Here is a 22505-nt window from a genome sequence, read left to right as displayed (position 1 = left end):
TCTTACATTTTAATCTGAACCGATATTTGCTATACACTTTATCCATGTTATCCATTTATATTTTTATATGCAAAAACTGTGTAATATCACATCCATGCAAAGGCAATTAAATATCATGTATTATTTAGATATCAGTTTACTAAATACATTAAATAAAATAATATGGAGAGGCAACTGACCTTGACCTGACAAATAAATGAGAGATGCATTACTCCACATTATCCACAAGATGGCACTTTAAGCCTTCATTTAATTTGTTATTACTGCAACTTGCCTTTTGTTGCATGGAGTGACTTTGCATGAATACAGACTTCTATTCATCAGCCCAAATGATTGGATCAAAGCTAAATTCACACATCTTCCTTTTTTACTACTGGATTTATAAATAAACCTCAGAAAAAAAGAAAATGACACCCCAAAACCAAACAATCCAGAAAAGTAGGGGAAATTAAGCCAGTTTTTTGGATTGCTATTTTATTTATTGTGATTTAACTGCAATATATATATGTATATATATTTATTTTTTGACATTTCGTTGACACACCAACTAAAAATGAGCTGACTTACCCAGTGTACCCGAGTCTGATGCTGCCCATATTTGATATTTCATCTTCATTACAATCTACAGAGAGGAAGTCGAAGCTGCCCAGCACTTCCTCTTCCTCTACTGCTAGTGTTTGAGATGAGGCCATCTGTTGGGGTTCGAGGTCCTTCTAACAACAGGAAATATGCAAATGAAGAACTAAGTCAATAAAACAACAGCAAACACCCATTTATCCACGCTAAGAGGAAAAACAGTGAAACACTGTGTGGAGAACCCCATGAAAACAAGTTCAGATCAATTTCACCCGAAAAATTAAATGAAAAGAAATAAAAATGTATATTTTACACAAAGAAAAATACACAAATATATACATGTTAAAAATAACTAAGTAAAGAGAATGTGGGGTACAAATGTATTTAATGGTCATAAAATAATTTCAAAACCATATCACTGGTCCTAATATATGCTTCATTTTCTTTAAGCCTTAAAAAATCTAAGAAATTGTTTCTTTGTTTTGATTTTGGGGTGAAATACGTCCTGGACAAGTTCTTGAACTCTTTTCAAACAGTGATTGTTAATTTCTTTTACGCATCCATGTATAAATCTTTTAAATTGCTCTAGTAGTCCATCGATTCATCTCACCTTCAAGATCTCGTTCAGTTGGCGTATCTGCAGATCTAGTTTCTTTAACGTCTCTACGTTGCTCGTTTCCTCCAGCTCTGTATTCATATCCTCTAGCAGTGAACTGATTCTCTTAGCCACGGCTCTCTTCTGAGCTCTGCTCGCTTTTTTGTCCTTCATCCGGAGTCTGTCTTCAATTGCCTGCTTGAACGAGGTCTCCTCTTCAGGGGCCTCATCCAGGGCCGTCGTCTCTTGTGTGTCTCCTTCACCTGTGCTGGGGGTCGCCTCTCCATTTTGCTTGAGGATGTCAGGCGTGCTGTAGCGGTGGAAGAGGAATATGGAGTCTCGCTTGCTGCCCGCAGGACTGGGGGAAGCTGTGTCAGTCTCTGATGGCCATTCCACACTCTCCTCAGCCTAGGGTTACATGCAATTTGAAGTGATTATTTATTTTTTGTTATTTAATCTTAACAGATGGTTTCTTAAAATATGTTAATATAATGGTAACACTTTACAATAAGGTTCCATGTAAAGTACTGACATGAACAAACAATGAACAATACATTTATTACAGTATTTATTCATCTTTGTTAATGTTAGCTAATGAAAATACAGCCATTCATTGTTAGGTCATGTTTTTAATAATGCATTAGTAAATGTTGAAATTAACAGTAAGATTAATAAATGCTGTAGAAGTATTGTTCATTCTTAGTTTATGTTAGGTGAAGTAGTTAACTAATGAACCTTTTTGTAAAGTATTACCAACATTTCACTCAAAACAACATAATAAATACATGAATAATTTTTATATATATATATATATATATATATATATATATATATATATACACACACACACACACACACACATATATAAATTTTATTATAAAAGTGGTTATTGCTTTTAATAGTAAAAATACAAAAGAATATAATAATAAGAAATGTAATTTTTTGTATTATTATTATGCATTTTAAACATTTTGGTAACATTTTATTTTAAGGTGTCCTTGTTACACCTTGTACTTGTTATTATTATAATAACAATAAGTTATGCATAATTACATGCAAGTAACCCTAAACCAAACCCTAATCCTAACCCTAACCATATTTTAATATTACTCAGTACTTAAATATATAATTACACTGTAACAAGGACACCTTAAAATGAAGTGTAACCAACATTTTTATATTTAAAATATTTATATTTTTTAAAAAACCCACATAAAGCAAAATACTCTTAACTGATTATTTGAAATATAATGTTCAAAACAAATAAATTATATAAAATAAATTATAAGTATTTTATTATAATTATTTCATATACTAAAATGATTATTATCAGTGTATTTTAAAGATTTTTTTAAAAATGTTAAATATTTAGGTTTTTTAAAAAATGCCATATAAAAAATTAACTAAATAAATAAATATTTACAAATACTATTAAATATATATATATATATATATATATATATATATATATATAATTTTTCTAATAAAAATGTTTAATGCTTTTAATAAGAAGAATAAAAATACAAATAAAATTTTTAATTTTTTATAATATATTTATATTTAAAAATGTTATATTTCAAAAATCCCACTAAAGCAAGAAAATTACTTCAGTATAAAGTACTTTAGTATTTATAGTATAAAAATATAAAAAAATGAACAGTTTCATACAGTTTTTAAAAATCGCAAACCAAAAAAAATAAATAAATAACTGATGGTTTCTTAATATATTAAAATAAAATAATGTTTAACTACAAAAATAAATAAAGAAATTAAGATAAATAAGTATACATAATAACGTAATAATTATTTTTCTATTTTTATAATAAAATTGTTTAATACTTTTAATAAAAAGAAATAAAAATTACTAAAAAAGTATTTACTGTTATGCATTTTAATTTTTTTAAAATATATATTTATATTTAACATTTTTATATTTCAAAAATTGCACTAAACCAACAAAATTACTTAAGTATAAAGTACTTTAGTATTTATAGTATACAAAAACACAGTTTCATACATCTTCTGTGGGCGTCTTCAGTAGATCATCATCTTGTAACTTAGTGTCTATAACGGGATGGTGTGCGGTTGGTGGGTCGCTTGTCTTCTCATAGGCAGGAGGACTGAGTGCTTGGGTGGAGTCAGCCAGATAGCTGAGTAAGGACACGCCCCTTGATTCACGTGAGCCAATGGAGAAAGAGCTATCTGCATCCTGTATCTGACGCATCATCGACTACAGAATTAAAGGAAAGATGACATCATGCAATGACACACTTCAGACTCTCAAAAACCTTGCCAACATCAGAACAAATTCTGTGTAGCACTATTTTGCATGCCCAAATGGGGATATTAGAAAGATTTTCCTAAATCATTTTTGTTGCTGTCTGTTGGCTTTTACCCAAGATCTCACTGGGAACACATCGTACAATCACGTAACAATCCTGAAGTACAGATAAAATCTCATGGTGCACACCCAGCTTCACTTATACTTGTCTCTGCACATTAACCCAGGATAGGAGAATGTATTTCAGCATCAGAAATTACACACTTCACCTTTAAATGATTGTGAGTGGTCATGCTGGGAGTGTGTGTGGATGTAGGTCACAAACTCACCAGAAAGTATTTCTCAGTGAAACTGGGTGTGTTGGGAGGCGTCCAGCTATATACGGATCCCTTTCTGCTGTGGATGGACTGGCGGCTGGCGGACGCTGTGAGAGGCCTCACCTCACAGCTATCAAATGGACTAAAGGAAGAAAAAGTGAAGGAACAAGAAACTGTGAAGAAAAATGGACCAAAATAACAATTTTATGAAGAGACACAGACAGTAAACACAATAAAGCACAGGACTAGTGTCTACGGATTAAATATATATGGGTGTTTAAACTGGAACATCTATTGTGCTTAGAGATAACCACAGATCTAACTAGCTGTTACCCATATATTGTCACAATTGTAGGTGTAACATCACCTCCCACCTTAACCATAGCCCTACACATAACAACACCCTTAAATCTTAAACATAACCTTACCCATAAACCCATTCCTAACCCTGAGCATTATTCCGAGTGTCCCTGAGTCTCCTATACTTACTGTTACCCTACAATAAACTACCACCCAATGTTTAAAATGACCTTCAAGTTAAGTTTTTTCAAACTTGTAATAAAACAAAGGCTTTTTTTTTTAAAGAAATTAAATTTATATTCAGCAAAAAATTAGCAAGGATGCATTGAATTCATCAAAAAGTGACAGTAAATACATTTATAATGTTACAAAAAAAATGCAGTTTTTTTCAATTAATTACAGAATCCTGGAAAAAAAAGAGATAATTATAAATAGAAAACACTTAATTTAAATTGCAGTCATATTTTATAATATTACTGGTTTACTGTATTCAATAAATGCAGTTTTTATGAGGACAAGAAAATGTTTTAAAAATATTTTAATTATTTTATTTATTTATTTTTCATTACATACTTTATTATCTTTAGGTGTGTTATTTGTAAACTGGTTTGCTGTATTTTTTTTTATTTTTTTTTTTTTTCAATAAATCCAGTTTTGGGGAGTATAAGAAAATCTATATATTAATTAATTTTTTTTTAATTATTTATATATGTATTTTTAATTAAATAATGTATAATCTTTAGGTGTGTTATTTATATTATTTGAATTTTTTAATGAATTAAATTCAATTAATTAATTTATTTATTTTTTGTATTTGTACATTTTACCAGTTATTTTTTTACTCAATAAATGCAGGTTTTTTTAATTAATATTTTTTAATTATTTTATTTATTTATTTTTTAATTAAATAATTATTAGCCATATTATTTGTAAATTATATTTTCAATTAAAAAATATTTTTGTTTTTATTTAATTTATTTTTTTGCATTTATTTTTATTAAATAATGAATTATTTTTATGTTTACTTCTTGTAAATTTTATACATAATACATTTAATATTTAATAATTTCCCATTAACCTGATGTTAAAATGTGTAACACAAAATCTAACCTTCACTGTAATTTAACTTTCAACTTCAATTTTAACTAAATTGTTTTTATGGATTTATTTGCATACTAAATTAAAATTGTTGTTATATATATCTAAAGTCTTCATGAAACAGCATCCACATGATTTAATTTTTTTTCCTAAACCATGTCTTTTTTTTAGCATATACTTGCTGACATTTATTGTTTTACTCAATAACTCAAGAGCGATATCACAGATAGTATGGATAAAACAGGTTTTGATCGATGTTTGGAGAGCCAGTGTGTGTTTGTCATCACTGCTTGATGAAGAGTGACACTGCTAACAGAGACTAAGCAGAACCAGAGGAAATGAGGTGACGCTGTGAACCAACACACACACACACACACACACACACACACACACACACACACACGGTCACAGCAGAGCATGGAGATGCTGACCAGACTGTGAGATGTGTTTAATTTAGTGATGCTGTAAAAAGAGGCTATGAAAAATCTTTTCCACCTGGACTGTGTAAAGAGCAGTGTTATTGGATCGGTGTGTGTGAGAGGGACGGGGCAGCGACGGACTATTTATCTATCTCTCTGCAGTCAGCTGCTCTTCCACAGCTGGTGCGTGTTAGCCGATAGCAGCGGTGCACTTACAGGGGGTGTGTTTGTGTGTGAGATCAGTGTCATGTCTACTCAATTACAGGAAAAAATCTTAAAATATGCTGTGAATAGCACTCGTACTGTTTATTTCATGTTTGCGAAATCCAGATGTTAAAACTTTAAACTGTCAAGCATACTGTCACGACATCTGAGCTTTTCCTACAAACTCTATCCTCGCTGTAACCATTTAGTGCCTTTCTGTACAAAAAAGAACCATAAAAATGTCCATATTTGCAGTAAGAATTTTAAAAAATGTTTTTGAAAGACGTCTCTCATGCTCACTAAGGCTGCATTTATTTGATTAGAAATACTGTAAAAATCTGTAAAATTCAAAAATATTATTAGCTTTTAAAATAACTGATTTCTATCTGAATATATTTTAAAATGTAATTTATTCCTGTGATGCAAAGCTGAATTTCCGTATCATTACTCCAGTCTTCAGTGTCACATGATCCTTCAGAATCATTCTAATATGCTGATTTGCTGCAAAAACATTTCTTATATGTTCACTTACTTCCAAACCACCTCTAGCTGCAGCTTGATGGTTCCCAGTTCTGTGATGTCCACGACCATCATCTGCGGCCGCACTGTGAAAAAATCCGCACTCCTGCACGTTACCATGCCGACCAGGATAGAGCTCAACCCCTTGACCTCTGTTACCTGCAGGATGTTTAAGAAAACCCTTCAGACTGTGCAGATGTTGTTGGCTTGACTAGAGTTTTTGAGGGAAATTTGTTTAGGCTTCTGTTTGATCATGCAAGGTGGGCCAAAGGTCTCTCAGTTTGAGCTGTACTGTTGGCACAAACAAAAAAGTTGATTCCATCATTATGCTGCGGTGGGTGGTTGCCAGGGCATTCCTATCTAGTTGCTAAGGTGTTCGGAGTAGTTGTTAACTCATTGCTGTGTGGTTGGTATTTTTGGTGGTTGCTAGAGTGTAACTGTGGTTGCTAGGGTATTTTTGGTGGTTGCTAGATTGTTGCTATGTGTTTGCTATGGTGTTGCTATATGGTTGCTATGGTATTTTTTGGTTGTTGCTAGAGTGTTGCTATATTGTTGCTAGAATATTGCTATGTGGTTGTTAGAGTGTTGCTATGTGGTTGCTATGCGGTTGCTGGGGTATTTTTTGGTGGTTGTTAAAGTGTTGCTATGTTGTTAGAATGTTGGTTGCTAAGGTGTTGCTATGTGGTTGCTAGGGTATTTTTTGGTGGTTGCAAGAGTGTTGCTAGAATGTTGCTATGTGGCTGTTAGAGTGTTGCTATGTGGTTGCTAAAGTATTTTTTGGTGGTTACTAGAGTGTTACTATGTTGTTGCTAGAATATTGCTATGTGGTTGTTAGATTGTTATTATGTGGTTGCTAGGGTGTTGCTATGTGTTCGTTTGGGAATTTTTGGTGGTTGTTAGTGTTGCTGCTAGAGTGTTGTGATGCGATTGCTGGGATGTTACCGGTAGATGTTAGAGTGTTGCTATGTAGTTGCAAGGATTTTGTTGGTGGTTGCTAGTGTTGCTATGTTGTTGCTAGAATATTGCTATGTGGTTGCTAGGGTGTAGCTATGCAGTTGTTGGGATGTTTAGTTGCTAGAATGTTGCTATGTGGTTGTCATAGTATTTTTAATGATTGCTGTGGTGTTTTTGGTGTTTACTAGAGCAAGAATGTTGCTTTGCTATATGGTTGCTAGGGTGTTCTGGGTGTTTGCTGGGATGTTGCTGTTAGTAGTGTGTTGCTATGTGGTTGCTATGGTCTTTTTGACGGTTGCTATGGTGTTTTTGGTGGTTGCTAGGGTGTTCTGGCTGTGTAACCAATTTGGAATTTTATATCTGAGATCTAATTTTGAATGACAGGGCTTTAAGAAAGAAGAAAAAGGACAGATCATTTTCATCTGTAGTAGTTTGGCTCAATCTCTATATTTTCAGGGATGGAATCAATTTCAGACAATCAAACCTTTCATAAGCATTATTCCACTGGTCCAAAAGCTTCAGACAGTCTGTTAAACATCTCTATCATTTTCTCTCAGGGGTTTGTGGGTGGTTTATTGTGTCATGTGACAATCTATTCAGATCTAACAAACAGTATAAGCACAAAAGGCCTGGAATCTTCTGTCATCACAACCCCCACAGGTGACCTCGACAGGAAGTGGTATTTGCGCAGGTGTGTGTGTGTGAGTATAGGTGGACGAGCTCACCTTAATCTCAAAGTTTCCGTGGATGTGAGGAAGGAAAACCATCTCTTCTTCATCCCACAGCTGTCGGTCATCAGTCTGAATTCGCCCTCTGATTCTCCACCGTTGTCGGCCCAGACGAATCAACACCTACACAAAATGAAACATTCGATGAGTGTGTGTGTGTGTATGTGTGTGAGTAAAATGTACAATGACCCCAAATAGTCATTTACAGTAAAAGTTGTTTGCTGTTCGCGAAAACGCGCTTTGATAATTTTGCCTGATAACCTTTCGATGGTTATAGCGCCACTTAGCAGAAAAAGGCAGCAAATACACATTCCTAACACTGTCATGGTATTGTTTTGGTTGAGTACCATCTGTACTTGAAAAAATCCGTAGTTATTGCAATGAACATCATACAACCACTTAAAATCACTTTGGGTTAAATGTAATAAAAACAGTTCTGAGAAAAGGTCTAGCAAAATGTTTGCATATATTTTTATACTGACTGCAATGAAATTCATTTACTTTTTGGGGTCACTGTATGTGAATGTGTGGTCCCGTGCATGAGCCGGCTGATGCCTCCTGAGACCGCATTCCACTGTGCATGAAGTCATTGGAAACCTGGCCTTAAAAATGTAATCTGAATAGCTGGTGAAATATGCGATTTCTGCCTAATATTTTCACATAAAAGAGCCATCATGCATTTGTGTCCTTCATAGGCTGATAGAACAGTGAGTCTGGACTAAACTTGATGTTTTGGGGTCGAATGCCTTCATGTCTTTATTACTTTCATGTATTAAATGGATAGTTCTGTCATCCTTTATTCACTCTCATGTCATTCCAAACTAGGGATGTTAACCGATGACCGTTTGACCGGTGGTTGACCGTATCAACGTTAACCGGTCAAAGTTGTCGGTAGTCGGTTAAAAAAAAAAGTGATATCTTAATTAGGCTATTATAGACAGTGAACTATACGCTACTACAGTTAGCCATCTCATTCCTCATCTTTTTGTGTTAAGTGAACAAATTATCCCTCACACTCAATTTTTCATAACTCGCCTGTTTGTACTTAATAAACCAATAAAAACATTTGGCTCGAGGTCACAGCGTTTGGGTTCGCGCGCTCACAAGGTTTGCGAAAAGTAAAGGCAACAGGCTAAAACACTCGAGGTTAGAGCGGCGTCTCTTCGGAGCTGTCATTTTCTTAAATGAGCCGTGGCAATGTTTCAAATGAGCTTCTAACCTAGACAAACGCCTTTATTTTCAAAGCGATCACCTTGTACCCAAACCATTTGAAACTAAGGAGCCATTTGTCCTACGATTACATACAACAAGCTCTTCGGCGCCGCGTTTGCGGGACTCATGTTTCGCGCTGTAGGGGATTTTAAAAAAGTGACGTGAGTGGCAGTGTGTGTGTGTGTGTGCGGGAGGCAGAGCGGCAGAGAGATGCGACAGAGTTGCGAAATTGCAGGCGCGGCTCGAAATGGCTGTTATTTCAAATAGCGTACCATATTTTAAACTAATCGGTTAACCGGTTTCAACCGGCTAATGAGGCTCGGTGGTCGGTCAAGAAATTTTTTAGTTTTCGCCATCCCTATTCCAAACCCATATGGCTTTATTTCTTCCAGTCATGTGTGCTGCTTTTTGTCATCACCATCAATTTTCATCCTCATTCACTTTCACTAGAAAGCAGTAGTACAAACATTCTGCTAAACATCTCCCTTTGTGTTACACAGAATACAGAAAGACATACAGGCTTGAAGCACCATAAAGGTGAGTGTATGATGACAAAAGTTTCATTTTTGGGTGAACTATCTCTTTAAGTGTAAAAGTTGGGTTAAACCTCCTCACCTCATACTGATCTCCAGGACAGAGCCGAGCAAAGCCTATCAACCCTGCCTCATACAAAGAGAGAAAATATTAGCTGGAGAAGGATGTTTAGGAGACAAATGTTCCTCTGAAACTCAAACCCCTACGTATGTAAGTTGCTGTGTACCTTTCATTTTGATTTGCAGCTCTCCCAGCAGGATTTCCAGTTCTCCTTCCATTGCACACATGTCCTGCAGGTAGAGATGAGTGTTAAACAAGTGAGACGTTTGAATTTACATTATAGGCTCTTTTTATCAGTGCACTGACTAGATATCATGTGTTAACAAAAGAGAAGTGTGGTTACAAAGTGTTGGGATGTTTTGAAAAAGCCATCGAGCCACAGTGTTTACGCTTTTTGGGAAAACGACCACACAAATAACTTACTTATTGTTTGTTGTGTGTGTGTATGTTGTCCAAAAGAGAGTTTACCTCCAGGCTGTGTCTGTGGTTGCGGTTCAGCTCCAGCAGACTCTCTCTAGACTGTCGTGAAGACGGGGACAGAGAGAATGCTCTCTTCATGTTTAAAGCTCCTTGGCACAGCCGCCACTGGATACAATAGGACTCATACAGCTCTTCAACCTGTTAGCAACCACATTCACATGATACAGGTTTATTCTTGGTTAAAGTGAACAGTGTTCCTACATAACCAAATTAAAGTATTTTCAAGTTGTGTTACCTTACTAATTTGAAACTCAAGGCGCCGTATGTATCTCTCTAAGGCTCGTATCTCCTGTTGTCAGCAAGCAGGATATGAAATAGCATTAGATTTTGTTACCTTTGGCTTTACGTGCAATTTTTAATCAACTAAATGGTTACAAATACTAACATAAAAGTCTCAAAAACACGTTTTTGTAAAGGAAACAACACTCAAATGATTAAATATCAGCATTTGTTGACAACTTACCTTTTCCAGGTCGTAGAAAAAAGCCTGAGGAATGAAAAACAGATTTCTGTATTTATTATATTTAATTTAACAAATAATGCAAGAAATAAAATTAAATAAAATTAAAAAATAAAACCAAATTAAATTACATAAAAAAAGCATAAAATAAAATAAAATAATTATGGATTAGGACTAGCTCAGACTAAGACTAAAGTTATTCTCTGTACCAAGTCTTACCAGTCTTGAGTTCCTCTTTGTGTCTCTCTGCTGGGATGACAGGAAGTCCAGCTCTGTTTGATGGTTTTCCAAGTAGTCCCTATACAAAACAAGATGTCATTAAAATTCACAAGACTGGTGTGTGTGGTTCACAAGTTGATTCATTACTCGACTACAATGACTGCACATACTTGAGCCCTTTCCTCAAAGCCTGAAAGATTCTGTCCACTTGCTCCGGCTGTTGCCCCCAGATGCTGCTGCCCACCCGACTCGAAGAGGGAATTCTGGGAGATTTCCCTGCTACAACTTTTGTGCGGAGAGAGCTACGAGCCGAGGAAAGTCTGTGTAGTGAGATGGAATATTAGAAAGAGGGGAGAAAAAAAACAAATATATATAAATACTTTTGTAAAAGCTTCATAAAATTGCAGTTGAACCACTGACATCTCTATTTTATCGATGTCCTTACTTCCTTTCTGGACCTTTTCTTCCTATGCAGGGTCAGAAAGGTATATGATTTTGTTAAAGATGAATGAAGGTCTTATGGGTTTGGAATGACATGAGGGTGAGTAATTAATGACAGAATTTTAATTTTTGGGTGAACTATCCCTTTAAGTTTTTTTAAAAGAAATTAATACTTTTGCTAAACATGGACACATTAAATTAATCAAAAGTGACAACAAAGACAGTTAAAATGTTACAAAACATTTCAGTTTCAAAGAAATGCTTTTCTTTTGAACGTTCTATTCATCAAATAATCCTGAAAATAATGTATAATGGTTTCCACAAGCAATTTGAAATCACTATCAAGTCACTATGAAATTAATCAAAAATGACAGCACACTCAACAACACTCTTCATCTCTTCAAACAACCAAATAATATGTTCACAGCGAAAGCTGTTTTCTTTTGGCCTTTTCTGAACCCAAAATTGAATTTCACAAGTGTATGCAATAATTCTGACATTGCAAGACATCACAATTTCCACACTTCATTCATTCAAGTAGTACACAGCGGTTTTCAGCTGGTCAGGAGAATAAGAACAGTTTATCTATTACAAAATTAGCACATTATAATGCTGTCCCAAAAGTGTATTTTCTCATAGTAATGGCTGTTGAAATTGGTGGTTCTCAAGATCACATTGCAGTTATTTCAAACTACAATAATCGTTTTGAACACTAATAATGTTTTTGAATGTATTTTTGGTAAATTAAATACTACCTTGTTCAACAAAAGTATCAATCTCTTTCCAAAACCAACATTTGTTTTAGCAATTCCAAACTTTCAAACAGTAGCGTTTTATATTCTGAATTTAATCCTCATATCCCATTTTAGTTACACCCACAATATAATCTACATATTTCGGACATGTTCTGACAGTGTATGCTTACACAGCATAACAAACCCAATGACTCTGCAATGTAAATAAACTGTTCTCTTAGGGAAGGCATTCCTCAGCGCTGCTCTGGGGTCACTAATAACACAAGCTCTGGCTTTCACATCGCTATATTCCTTCCTGTCTCCATCACAGACATCTCCGTTGTAACTCAAGGTCCCTCAGTGGACAATGACACATGCAACGCCCTTTTTCTCAGGAATAAAGAGCTTGATTTTCTATAGTCGTCACTCTGCGTGCTTTCAGTGTATTAGAAGCATTGTAAAAGTATTTACCAATGGAAAACAACTTACAATGAAAAACAACTTAATTGACTGTAACAATTCATGTTTTTCGCTTGGATGAATTAGTCACTAACCAATAAGACTGTACACAGTCACGACATGACTAATCTGGAATTTTTTAGTGCAAACAGACATTAAATTGTTGATATACAATGCTCATTTGACTACACCCAACCGCACAAAAAGGTTAATCAAAATGGGTTACAAAAGTAGGAGAAAATACAGAAATTAATCTATTAAACATGTTCAGAGGTATGAATTAATCTCAGAGGATTTTGTTTTGATGCAACCTCATGCTTCTTCCAAAAAGTTAGTTACAAAAATGACCTTCTACATTAAGAAGTCAGTCAGCCCTCATCATGAAAACAAAAAGAGTTTTCATAATTATTTGGCAGAGTTGACTATCGTAGAGATAAACTAACCTTTTCCAATCAACTTAATCTACAAAACTCAAAAGAGCGGTTGAAATCTGTTTCTTTATAACTGTAAATCCATGATCTTAAGAGATCCTGGCTGACAGTGATGATTAATGTGCAGTTTGCTAAGCGATTAAATGCTTAAAAAGCATTTTCTCACAATGCAGTTTTGTGAAGCTTTTGCCATATAATAAAGAGTTTACAAATTGGAAGCAGGCGGATACGCCTCTGAAGTTGTTTTGGCCTTTGTCTGCAATCATTTAGTTTCAATCTTTTACTTGGATGGGAATGCAGGAATGCAGTGCTGTTGTGACAAATAAAATAAAAATTTGCACAATTGCACACACACATATACACACAGAGGCAGCTGTGTTTACTTATGTAAGCTGTCACACTGCTCAGATGATGCTTGTGCTCGAATCCGAACCGTGCATCCTCTCAGGACCTTTGGTTCTTGAAATAACTGCTGCCATTACATAATAACCAATGCTTGTTTACGTTACATATTGTGTGGAATGGTGAATTAGAACTGTACGCAATATATATATAAACATTAATACTGTCAAATGTTATACCAATATAAAACAATGTTTTTTGTTTTAATATACTTTAAAATATAATTTATTCCTGTGATGCAAACCAGAATTTTCATCAGCTGTTACTGCAGTCTTAAGTGTGTCACATGATCCTTCAGAAATCATTTAAATATACTGATTTATCACCAGTGCTGCTTAATATTTTTTTGAAACCTGTGATAATTTTGATTCTTTGATCGATAAAAGGTTAAAAAGAACAGCATTTATTTAAAATAGGTTAAAAAAAGGTTTTCTGTCAATAGACACACAAGTGTTCAAAAGTTTGGGGTCAGTACATTTTTATTCTTTCTTTTTTTTTAAAAAAAATGAATACTTTTATTCACCAAGGATGTGTTAAATAAAAAAAAGTGATAGCATAGACTTAGAAAATAGAAAATTAGAAAATAATTATATTTTGAATAAATTCTGTTATTTTTAACTTATTTATCATTCTGAAAAAAAAGAATCACAGATTCCAAAAAAAAAAAATATTTGGCAGCACAACGGATTTCAACATTGATAATTCTAGTAATAAATTAGCATATTAGAATGATTTCTAAAGAATCACTTAAGACTGGAGTAACAGCTGATGAAAATTCAGCTTTGCATCACAGGAATAAATTATATTTTAAAGTATATTAAAATAAAAACCATTATTTTATATTGTAATAACATTTTGCAATATTAAGGTTTTTTTCTGTATTTTTGACCAAATTAATGCAGCCTTGATGAGCATAAGAGACTTTACAAAAAACATTACAAGTCTTACTGATCCCAAACTTTTGAGCGGCAGTGTATATATAAGAAAAATTAGTTTTTACTCTAATATTTAGATTTTAGTTAGCTTTTTTTCCTTTTTTTTTTTAAGAAAAAATAGTTCCCTTTCGAGGAACTCGAACTGCGTCCTCTAGGGGGCGCTAGGGGGGGAACGCCGTCAGCGTGACCCGTGTCTGAAGTATATATACAAAACAACAACAAAGTTGGCCGGCGACAGCCTATGACGTCACTGCCGGCGCGACTCGTCGCTGCCGGCGCGTCACTACCGGTGCGACCACAGTATAAAAGGACACCGGTAGAGCAGGACGGCCTCTTCTTCGTCTTCATTGACTCTTTGTCTGGAGTGTGTAGCAAAACGGTAAGAGACCCCTTTTCTTTGGAAAAATATGGCTAGCACTAGTAAGGCGTTTAGAAAGTGCGTGGATCCGTGTCCTCGTTATTTGACACCCGATGACACGCACGATCTTTGCGTCTTTTGTTTGGGCGAGGAGCATGCACGCGACGTCCTCGAGAGGGCAGTCTGCGTGCACTGTGAGCTTTTTCCCATGAGAAAGCTCCGTTCTCGTCTGTCTCTCTTCTCGAGGGAAGAGGGACAGCCACCTGTTCCCCGTGGCTCAGGACCCTCCGCTGCTGAGGCACGGAGAAAAATGAGCTCATGGGGATCCCAGGTGGACCTCGCTGACGAGCTAAAAGGGACTTTCCCTTTCACGCGCGTCAGTCGCGGGCGAGGACGAACTGCTGGCTGACGATGATGTTGTTTCTCTTACATCATCCGATCCAGCAGCTAGTGCTCTGTTGGGTCCTTCCCAAGAAGAGCAGGAGATGTTGGAAGATGAGGAAGCTGAGGCTGAACCCTTTCTAATCTCCTGCCCTGCATACGAGGAGCTGTTGGAGGTTATGGATCGCGCCACGGTAAGGCTTGACTTGCCGTGGAAGCGAGCCAGAGAGGTGGCGCCTCGGGGTCGTCTCGATGAGCGCTATCTTTCTGATCATAACCTCCCGGCCCAGGTGAGTCTTCCATTCCTTCCCGATCTGCATACGGAGATCGAGAAGGTATGGAAGAGGCCGTTTTCCTCACGCATCCATAATTTTCCGCACTCTAATTATGCGAATATTGAGGGGATGCGTGAGCACGGCTATCAGAGGATGCCACCTGTAGAAGAGACGCTGGCCAGCTATCTCTCTGTAGGTAAGGCATCTTCCCTGAAGACTCCCTCCCTGCCATCCATTCCCCTTCAAGTAACATCTCGTTTGAATGGCAGGGCGTATGCAGCAGCAGGTCAGGCTGTGGGTGCGTTGCACACTATGGCGGTGCTTCAAGCCTACCAGGCTGACTTGCTGAAAGATCTGGATAAGGGTCAGGGTCTTTCCCCTGACGAGGTTGCTGAGCTGCGCCGCACCACGGATCTCGCTCTCCGTGCCACCAAGCAGGCCGCCACTGCCATGGGCAGGTCTATGGGGGCCATGGTGGTTACGGAGAGACATCTGTGGGTGAACTTGGCTGACCTCGGGAAGAAAGAGAGGGGCTTTCTTCTCGACGCACCAGTCTCGCCTTCCGAACTTTTGGTACCTCCGTTGAGACGGTGGTTGAGAAGTTCAGGGAGGCGAGGGCGCGCTCAGCGGCCTTCAAAACCTTCATTCCACGAAGGTCCAGATCTGAGCCCGAACAGTATGGGGGTCCTGGCCCGTCTCGTTCTGAGGGACGAAGACAGGCCCAGAAGACTAGTGTGGCCACTCGCGCCCCTCCCCCACCTGCGGGTGGTTCCGGGAGGAAGCGTGGGTCTAGAGGAGGTAGACAGGACCTGAGGGAAGTGATCCAGACGAGACAGCGTGCTCGCCGGGGTCAGAGTAGAAGATAGCTTCTGCTTATCTTCCTTTGGGGGCTCCTGTCTCCCTCCTCTTAATTCCCCCTTCATATTAGTCTCTCCACCTGACTGAGGTTTGGTGGTACTTTTCCTGCGCACCCCTGCCGGACCTATGATGTTTTAGGTTGGCTTTTTTGTTAAAAAGCAACTTTTACTTTGGTCTGGCTCGGCCTTTCGGCCTCCTCTCAGGAACCATGGATGGGTGAGTTCGATCCATTTTTCATGTCTAACTATGAATCATATTTCTAGCTCAGTGGTCGCTCCCCTTTTTAGGGTTTCTAATAAGCGATCTCTTTGAGGTAACCAGGTGAGTGCTGTCTTCCCCTACGAAAAATGAAAGCAGGGTAGACAGCCCATTTTTTATGATTTGCTGTACTCCCCTATAACCTGGTCTCTTCTTAATCTCTCCCGACAGGTCATAGTAATGGTCTAGATGGTTTCTCAGAAGGATTTTCTGAGTCTTCTGGAGTTATGCGCAGGAACCATGGTGGGGTGAGTACGACTCATGTTTAATGTGTCTACCATGCTGTATACAATTGGGTCCTGTTTTTGTGCCTTCCTTGGTAGGTCCTCTTCGAGCACCCCCCTCTGATCTTCAATCATGGTTATGGGCTGCTTGCCTGGGTCTGCCTCCCGTTTTCGAATAGGAAGCTTTCAGGTTCCCTTTACAGCACTGAGAAAAACTAGGACTTCGGTCCTACGTCTGGGTAAGCTCTTCAGAATCTCTTTTCACAGGGAGCTCCTGGACATTTTGGATAGACACATTGACCACCGGGTTAAGACCCTCTGTCTTCATCCTGCCCTGAGGGGCTTCGGTTGCGGGGTTTCCGCCCTTCACACAGACCTCCTACCTATGCCATCTGGTGATCTAGCGGTCGCCCCTCCGAGGAGTGGGCTTGGTCACGCTATTTCACTGTTTCTCAAGTCAGAGCTGTTTCTGTGGAAACCCTCTGAGTGCTCCGAGGAGCCTTCAGCTAAGCATTCTTGGCCCTTGGTCCCAAGGCTCTGCGGGTCTTGGTAGAGCAGGGCCCGTGCTTTCCATCGAGGAGGTAAGCATAGGTCTGTGTGGGGTGAGAAGGGCTTATGCCCCTTGAGAGGTTACCCACAGAACAGCCTGAGGGCTGGGGATGTGACTGCTTTCTGTGCAGTCTTGTAGAGGTGGCTCCCCGTCATTTCTGATCCCCGTATCTCTTCCTGGGAGTGTGCGACGATGCTCCCCTTTCTGCGGAAAGAGTTTTTGCTAGAGTTCGTCTTCCTTGGAGAGATCAGGTGTCCCTCCCATGTCTCGGGAGTGGAACCCGGTCTCGATACACTACCTTTCCTTGGTACGTATATCAGCTTCAGGGCAGTATTATTAGACAGTTAGCTGCGGCTACTGCATAGGGTGCTCCCCCTCCCATCGAGGGTTTACCTGAGCACTGCCCCATTGGGCAACTGAGGTTCACCCTTACTGCCTTCCCCAGGCCAAAGGGAACTTTCGCGGGTCAGATCTCATCCAAGGCTTCTGTACAGGGCACGGTGATGCTCCCCTTTCTACGGAAAGGGTCTCTGAGCTCGTCCCCCTGGGGGATCAGTGGCTCCTCCTGTCCATGGGAGTAGAAGCCTGTCGCGATACACTGCCTTGTCCTGTGTGGCTAAGTGTATCGGCTCTTGGCAGTTTTAGTGGATAGATAGCCGCGGCCTCTATCTGCTTGGCATCTTTGTGCTCCCCTCTCCTTGAGGGTTTTGCTTTGAGCTTTGCCTAATTGGGCGGCTAGATGCGCCCTACTGCCTTCCCCTTAGAGCCTTGTTAAGCCGGCAGTGCTCCCCTCACCCTGAGGGTCTTCTTATTCCACCGTTTCTCAACGGTACGTCTAAAAATAGGCCCACATGTTTGTGGGCGCTTTCTCAAATCCATGTATATGGTAAGTGCACACGTTAACCTTTGGGCACTTTTCTAAAATCCACGCTGTGGTATGGAAGGCACCGGTGTTCTGCGTCCATTCTAAAATCCTTTATGGTAGGGATTCACGCGCTATTGCCCGTACCCTTTCTCGAGGTGGTCTAAAACCCGGTCGTCTCGGGTCCATCTCCAGAGCTTCTGCCAGGCTAAAAGAACGGTTTTTACGCGCCCTAGTTCCGGTGCGCATTTTATGCTCGCTCAACCGGGTTGAGCAGGGAGTTACCACTTGCGTTCTGTGTACGACTTCTGAGGGAGTCGTGCAGGGCTGCAGTAGCCCCTGTGTGACAGGCCAACCTGGGTATCCTAGGCTTCTGGCCGTATCCCCTTAAAGGAATACTTTGTTTCCAAGCTTGGGCTCTACCCGGGCCGATATCTGCCCTACAGGTAAGTTGGGTATGCAGCCTAAGCTCTGGCCGTAGGGGATATGTCACTGACAGCCATCACTTTATCCTAGGGGCGACTCCCTTAAGGCCTAGGGAGTTGGTACTTAGTGCCTGTCTCTCCGGAAGTCAGGCACTCCCCTCAGCATGGCAGCGTGGGTATAACCGTTCCCCTAGCGCCCCTAGAGGACGCAGTTCGAGTTCCTCGAAAGGGAACGTCTCAGGTTACGTATGTAACCTTGGTTCCCTGAGAAGGGAACGAGACACTGCGTCCTCTAGGCTCGGGGCCATGCTTCGGGATGTGAGCTTCAGACGAAGAAGCGGCCGTCCTGCTCTACCGGTGTCCTTTTATACTGTGGTCGCACCGGTAGTGACGCGCCCGGCAGCGACGAGTCGCGCCGGCAGTGACGTCATAGGCTGTCGCCGGCCAACTTTGTTGTTGTTTTGTATATATACTTCAGACACGGGTCACGCTGACGGCGTTCCCCCCCTAGCGCCCCCTAGAGGACGCAGTGTCTCGTTCCCTTCTCAGGGAACCAAGGTTACATACGTAACCTGAGACGTTTTCAGGAATGAGCCAGACTCCTCCCAAATGTTTTTGTGCCTAATTCTAAAACAAGACCTCCCTGAGATATCCTCATGGCATAAATTCCAGCAACCAAAAGTCATGCTTTCCATGGGATTCCATGACCCCTGCTTTGAGGACATTTATCTTAATAAAAGTGCAAGTAATGCCATCTGACGCACATGGAAACACATCATCCTCTCTCAAACACAAACCATACTTGCTTACCTTCTCCGGCCACCGAGTGTGTTTACACCAGTGAAGGAGCGGCTCCGCTGCACCATGCTGCCGTCAGCCGGACAATCAAACTTCAGCTTTACCGACATCTCGCCTCCACCTACACAAACACAAGAAATTTAGAACAGAAATGAGCTTTTTGTAAGAGTCACAGCCTACATTTAGCAACTGAAGTGCAATGGCAGCCATTCACAACTTCAAAACAATGTTAAAAAGCACTCATGTTAGCATCTTAAAAACTAGAAGGATCAGGACAAATTATTGTCACTGTCACATCTGCAAACACATCTGCTCAACATAAAGCTCCTCTTCACAAACCCTCGGTCGCTCATTTATCAACTAAACGGCTACAACTTCAGTGACAATCCTCAGTGACAAATGTCCATGTCTCTGTTTCATTTCTCCACATCCCATAATTCCGTTCTCCTTTGTTTTCGTACACAGTTTTTAAACAAGATGCAGAGGCCCCCAAATACCTACAGCGGCCCCTAAAAGACACTAAAAGTTGTCATGAAATGAATATTCACCCCATCTATTTTCTTAATGCATGTAAAAATCTTAAACAACTTATCTGTGCATGTTTCATTTTTGCATTTTTGGACCTTGCAATGTTCAATCAAATTGCCAAGATTGGATCTTCAAGTGAAAAGGCCAGACTGCAACATATCTGGCATTAGTTAAAGAAAAAACAAACGGAATTTGTGTGCAGATGACACTTTGTAAATGTTTTTAAATGTGACTAAGGTGTCCAATTGCTGTTGGCTGTAAAATTCACTTATAGTTTTTGCACCTGTTTGGCTCAAGGAAACGTTTCTTGTTGACAGTGGCACACGAGAGAGACAGAGCGGAGAAAGTGAGAGGAAGACAGGATGAAGAGGAGAGACAGAGGACAGGAAAGAGACAGGAAGATGTCTTGATTGCAAACGCAGAGGCGGTTATCATTCTCTACAGGACTGTAACTCATGTTCCTTTTCCTACAAGAGGAAGAGAGAGATCTGTGGGGTAGATGAAGAACTCTGGGGGGTAGATGGGCAGGGAGTTTCAGACAACCATGTTTTGTAAGAACCATGGAAACAGTGTTATGACAGCTGCTATCACTATGACAAGTGCAGTTAAGGAAAATTTAAAACGACGAGAGTACGTTTTTCATTTTTAGAAGAAAATGAGCGGTGGCTGTCTCCAAAAAAAAAAGTTCCAGCCGTTTCCGGGTGGTTGCTGTTTACCTCAATTCTATGAGATGACCCCCCATTCAATTTAAGGCTATTTATTATTTCCAGAGCTAGATATAAATACAGATTTTCTAATTAATCTCGATCATTATTTAAATAATCTCCATATGCTTCCACATCGATACAAACTTTTTTTTTGTCATTGTTTCCTGCACAGCTTTTAAAAAGGCGGCAAACCGCCGCTGTTAAATCTAACGTTACAGCTACACGGCAAAATAAGTTATATCTTACCAGAGATTACTGTCTGAATTAAATGTAATAAGTTTTAAAAAGATGTTTACCACGAAATAAAGACAAAACACGCATTTCCATCCAGTTGTCCTCGCTGGTTACACGTTTACTGCGTGACCAACACAGCCAAGCAGTTCGATTCGCGAACTATGAATCATTGAATCATTCAAAATGAATTTAGTTACCGTTTGAATCAGTCTGACTGAATCAATTAAAGCTTTTACCAAATCAACACCAAAATATAAAGATACCACTGACTGAGTATTTTAATATATTACAAGAAGGATGCATTCATCCTTACGTTACATTTTTTATTAATAAAATATTTAGCTCCGGTCCTCGAATTTGAGTGATAGCATCGATAGCCCAGTAGGTGGCGACAAGGAACTGTTTTTATGACCGATATGAAGCAGTTCTATTCGTCCAAAACACTGATTCGTTCAGAAGTGAAACAAGAGTCTATACGAGTGAGTCAGTGAATCATTCGCTCGTTCGATTCGTTCAAAACACTCATTCATTCTGAAACAAATGGCCACTGCTACTGTGTTGCAACAGAAAATTCTAAACTTGGAATGTTGGCGCGGCAAAATTATCATCTGCCAGGCAAAAATCGTAAGTGTGAACGTTTAGAAAAGTGCTAACACATGTTTCATGAACAAGCCCATTTGTAAATGTTATGGGTGTGGCTTCCAGTCTCATCCAGCTATTTTTCGCTCGTTTTTCTGCCTGATATTGCAAATCGTTGTGTTTTACAACATTATTTTAATGTATTATCTTATTTATGAACACGATTTATAATGCAAACAGTTAGTTTACTGCACATTGTTATTCTTCTTATTTCCCTATAAAGTGTTTTTACAATGCATCATCAATTGGCCATATTGGCTGCACTGAATGTAAAGAATGCCATGAACAAAACTGGCATATTTTGCTGATTATTCCTGCCGTAAAATGATCTATTATTGTCCAGTTTTAGGCTGTACTAATCGCTGGACCGGAAAAATATTTGGAATACTATAGACTGCCAAAAATTATAACAAATCAAGGAGAAGCATGCAAAAAAACTTGGAAGAGAAGGTGTTTGTGGTTGGCCAAACTGAACCAGGATTTCCAGGGCGAAAATATTGACAACATTTGTGTTTGTTCTTATAATTTCTGGTCAGGTAGGTGAAATATAAGGCTAATAAGTTTGTCAAAATATTGCACCCTTTTTCTGCTTACTAATTCCTTCTCGTAGTACATTAACCATACAATCCATGCTGTTGTTTACATCCGAGTATCACCAGTATGGCTGCACATTCGGGTAACTGACCAAATCGTGATGTAAGTGCAAACCCTCTATAGCGGCTAATGAACTGAAAGTCTCACCTATAGGCTTACTTCTGCATATAAGAATAAGGTGGATATTGTTCATTTCTATCGAACACATGTTGGGCGTAGTACTAATACTATGTTTCTATGGACATGATAGTGTCAGGATTGACGGAGAGGCTGTCAGTTTGTTTCAAAAAAAGTAATTCTAAAGAAATCTGAACAAGTGTTGTTAGTATTTGCCAGGAAACACAAGTGTTGAAACGCTGAACCTCCTCCGAGCAAATGACACAGAGGTTAACCAAAAAACAGCACTATGTTGTAATTAACCCAGCCCATCTGTGTTTTAAATTGTTTTTCCCCAAA

At 38.9% G+C, this 22505-nt stretch overlaps 2 protein-coding genes across 3 annotated transcripts in view; one reads left to right on the top strand and one right to left on the bottom strand.

The window, feature by feature from the left end:
* The window catches only part of ripor3 (RIPOR family member 3), a 44874-nt gene that overhangs the window by 6411 nt on the left and 15958 nt on the right, over window positions 1–22505 (bottom strand). The window contains exons 1-15 of one of the 2 annotated variants that reach the window (XM_051111589.1): window positions 20879–20968; window positions 19360–19468; window positions 11127–11276; window positions 10957–11035; window positions 10741–10764; window positions 10513–10566; window positions 10266–10415; window positions 9964–10027; window positions 9819–9862; window positions 7989–8114; window positions 6323–6468; window positions 3782–3911; window positions 3189–3401; window positions 1187–1579; window positions 568–713 (exon numbers count right to left, since the gene is read on the bottom strand). In XM_051111589.1, coding sequence (XP_050967546.1) covers window positions 568–713; window positions 1187–1579; window positions 3189–3401; window positions 3782–3911; window positions 6323–6468; window positions 7989–8114; window positions 9819–9862; window positions 9964–10027; window positions 10266–10415; window positions 10513–10566; window positions 10741–10764; window positions 10957–11035; window positions 11127–11276; window positions 19360–19468; window positions 20879–20909 — 1859 coding nt within the window. In that variant the 5' untranslated portion in view covers window positions 20910–20968. Of the gene's footprint in view, window positions 1–567; window positions 714–1186; window positions 1580–3188; window positions 3402–3781; window positions 3912–6322; window positions 6469–7988; window positions 8115–9818; window positions 9863–9963; window positions 10028–10265; window positions 10416–10512; window positions 10567–10740; window positions 10765–10956; window positions 11036–11126; window positions 11277–19359; window positions 19469–20878; window positions 20969–22505 lie in introns of those variants that run through there. The other variant, XM_051111590.1, reaches the window with a different exon arrangement.
* chd6 (chromodomain helicase DNA binding protein 6) overlaps window positions 21420–22505 on the top strand; it is a 65413-nt gene continuing 64327 nt past the window's right edge. Inside the window, exon 1 of the mRNA XM_051111588.1 lies at window positions 21420–21440. The gene's annotated coding sequence lies outside the window, so the exon portion shown is untranslated. The remainder of the gene's footprint in view (window positions 21441–22505) is intronic.

The sequence above is a fragment of the Labeo rohita genome, chromosome 6, assembly GCF_022985175.1.
Source record: "Labeo rohita strain BAU-BD-2019 chromosome 6, IGBB_LRoh.1.0, whole genome shotgun sequence".
NCBI lineage: Eukaryota > Metazoa > Chordata > Actinopteri > Cypriniformes > Cyprinidae > Labeo > Labeo rohita.
The sequence above is the reverse complement of the archived record's forward strand: the minus strand, read 5'-3'. Positions and strand labels throughout refer to the sequence as shown.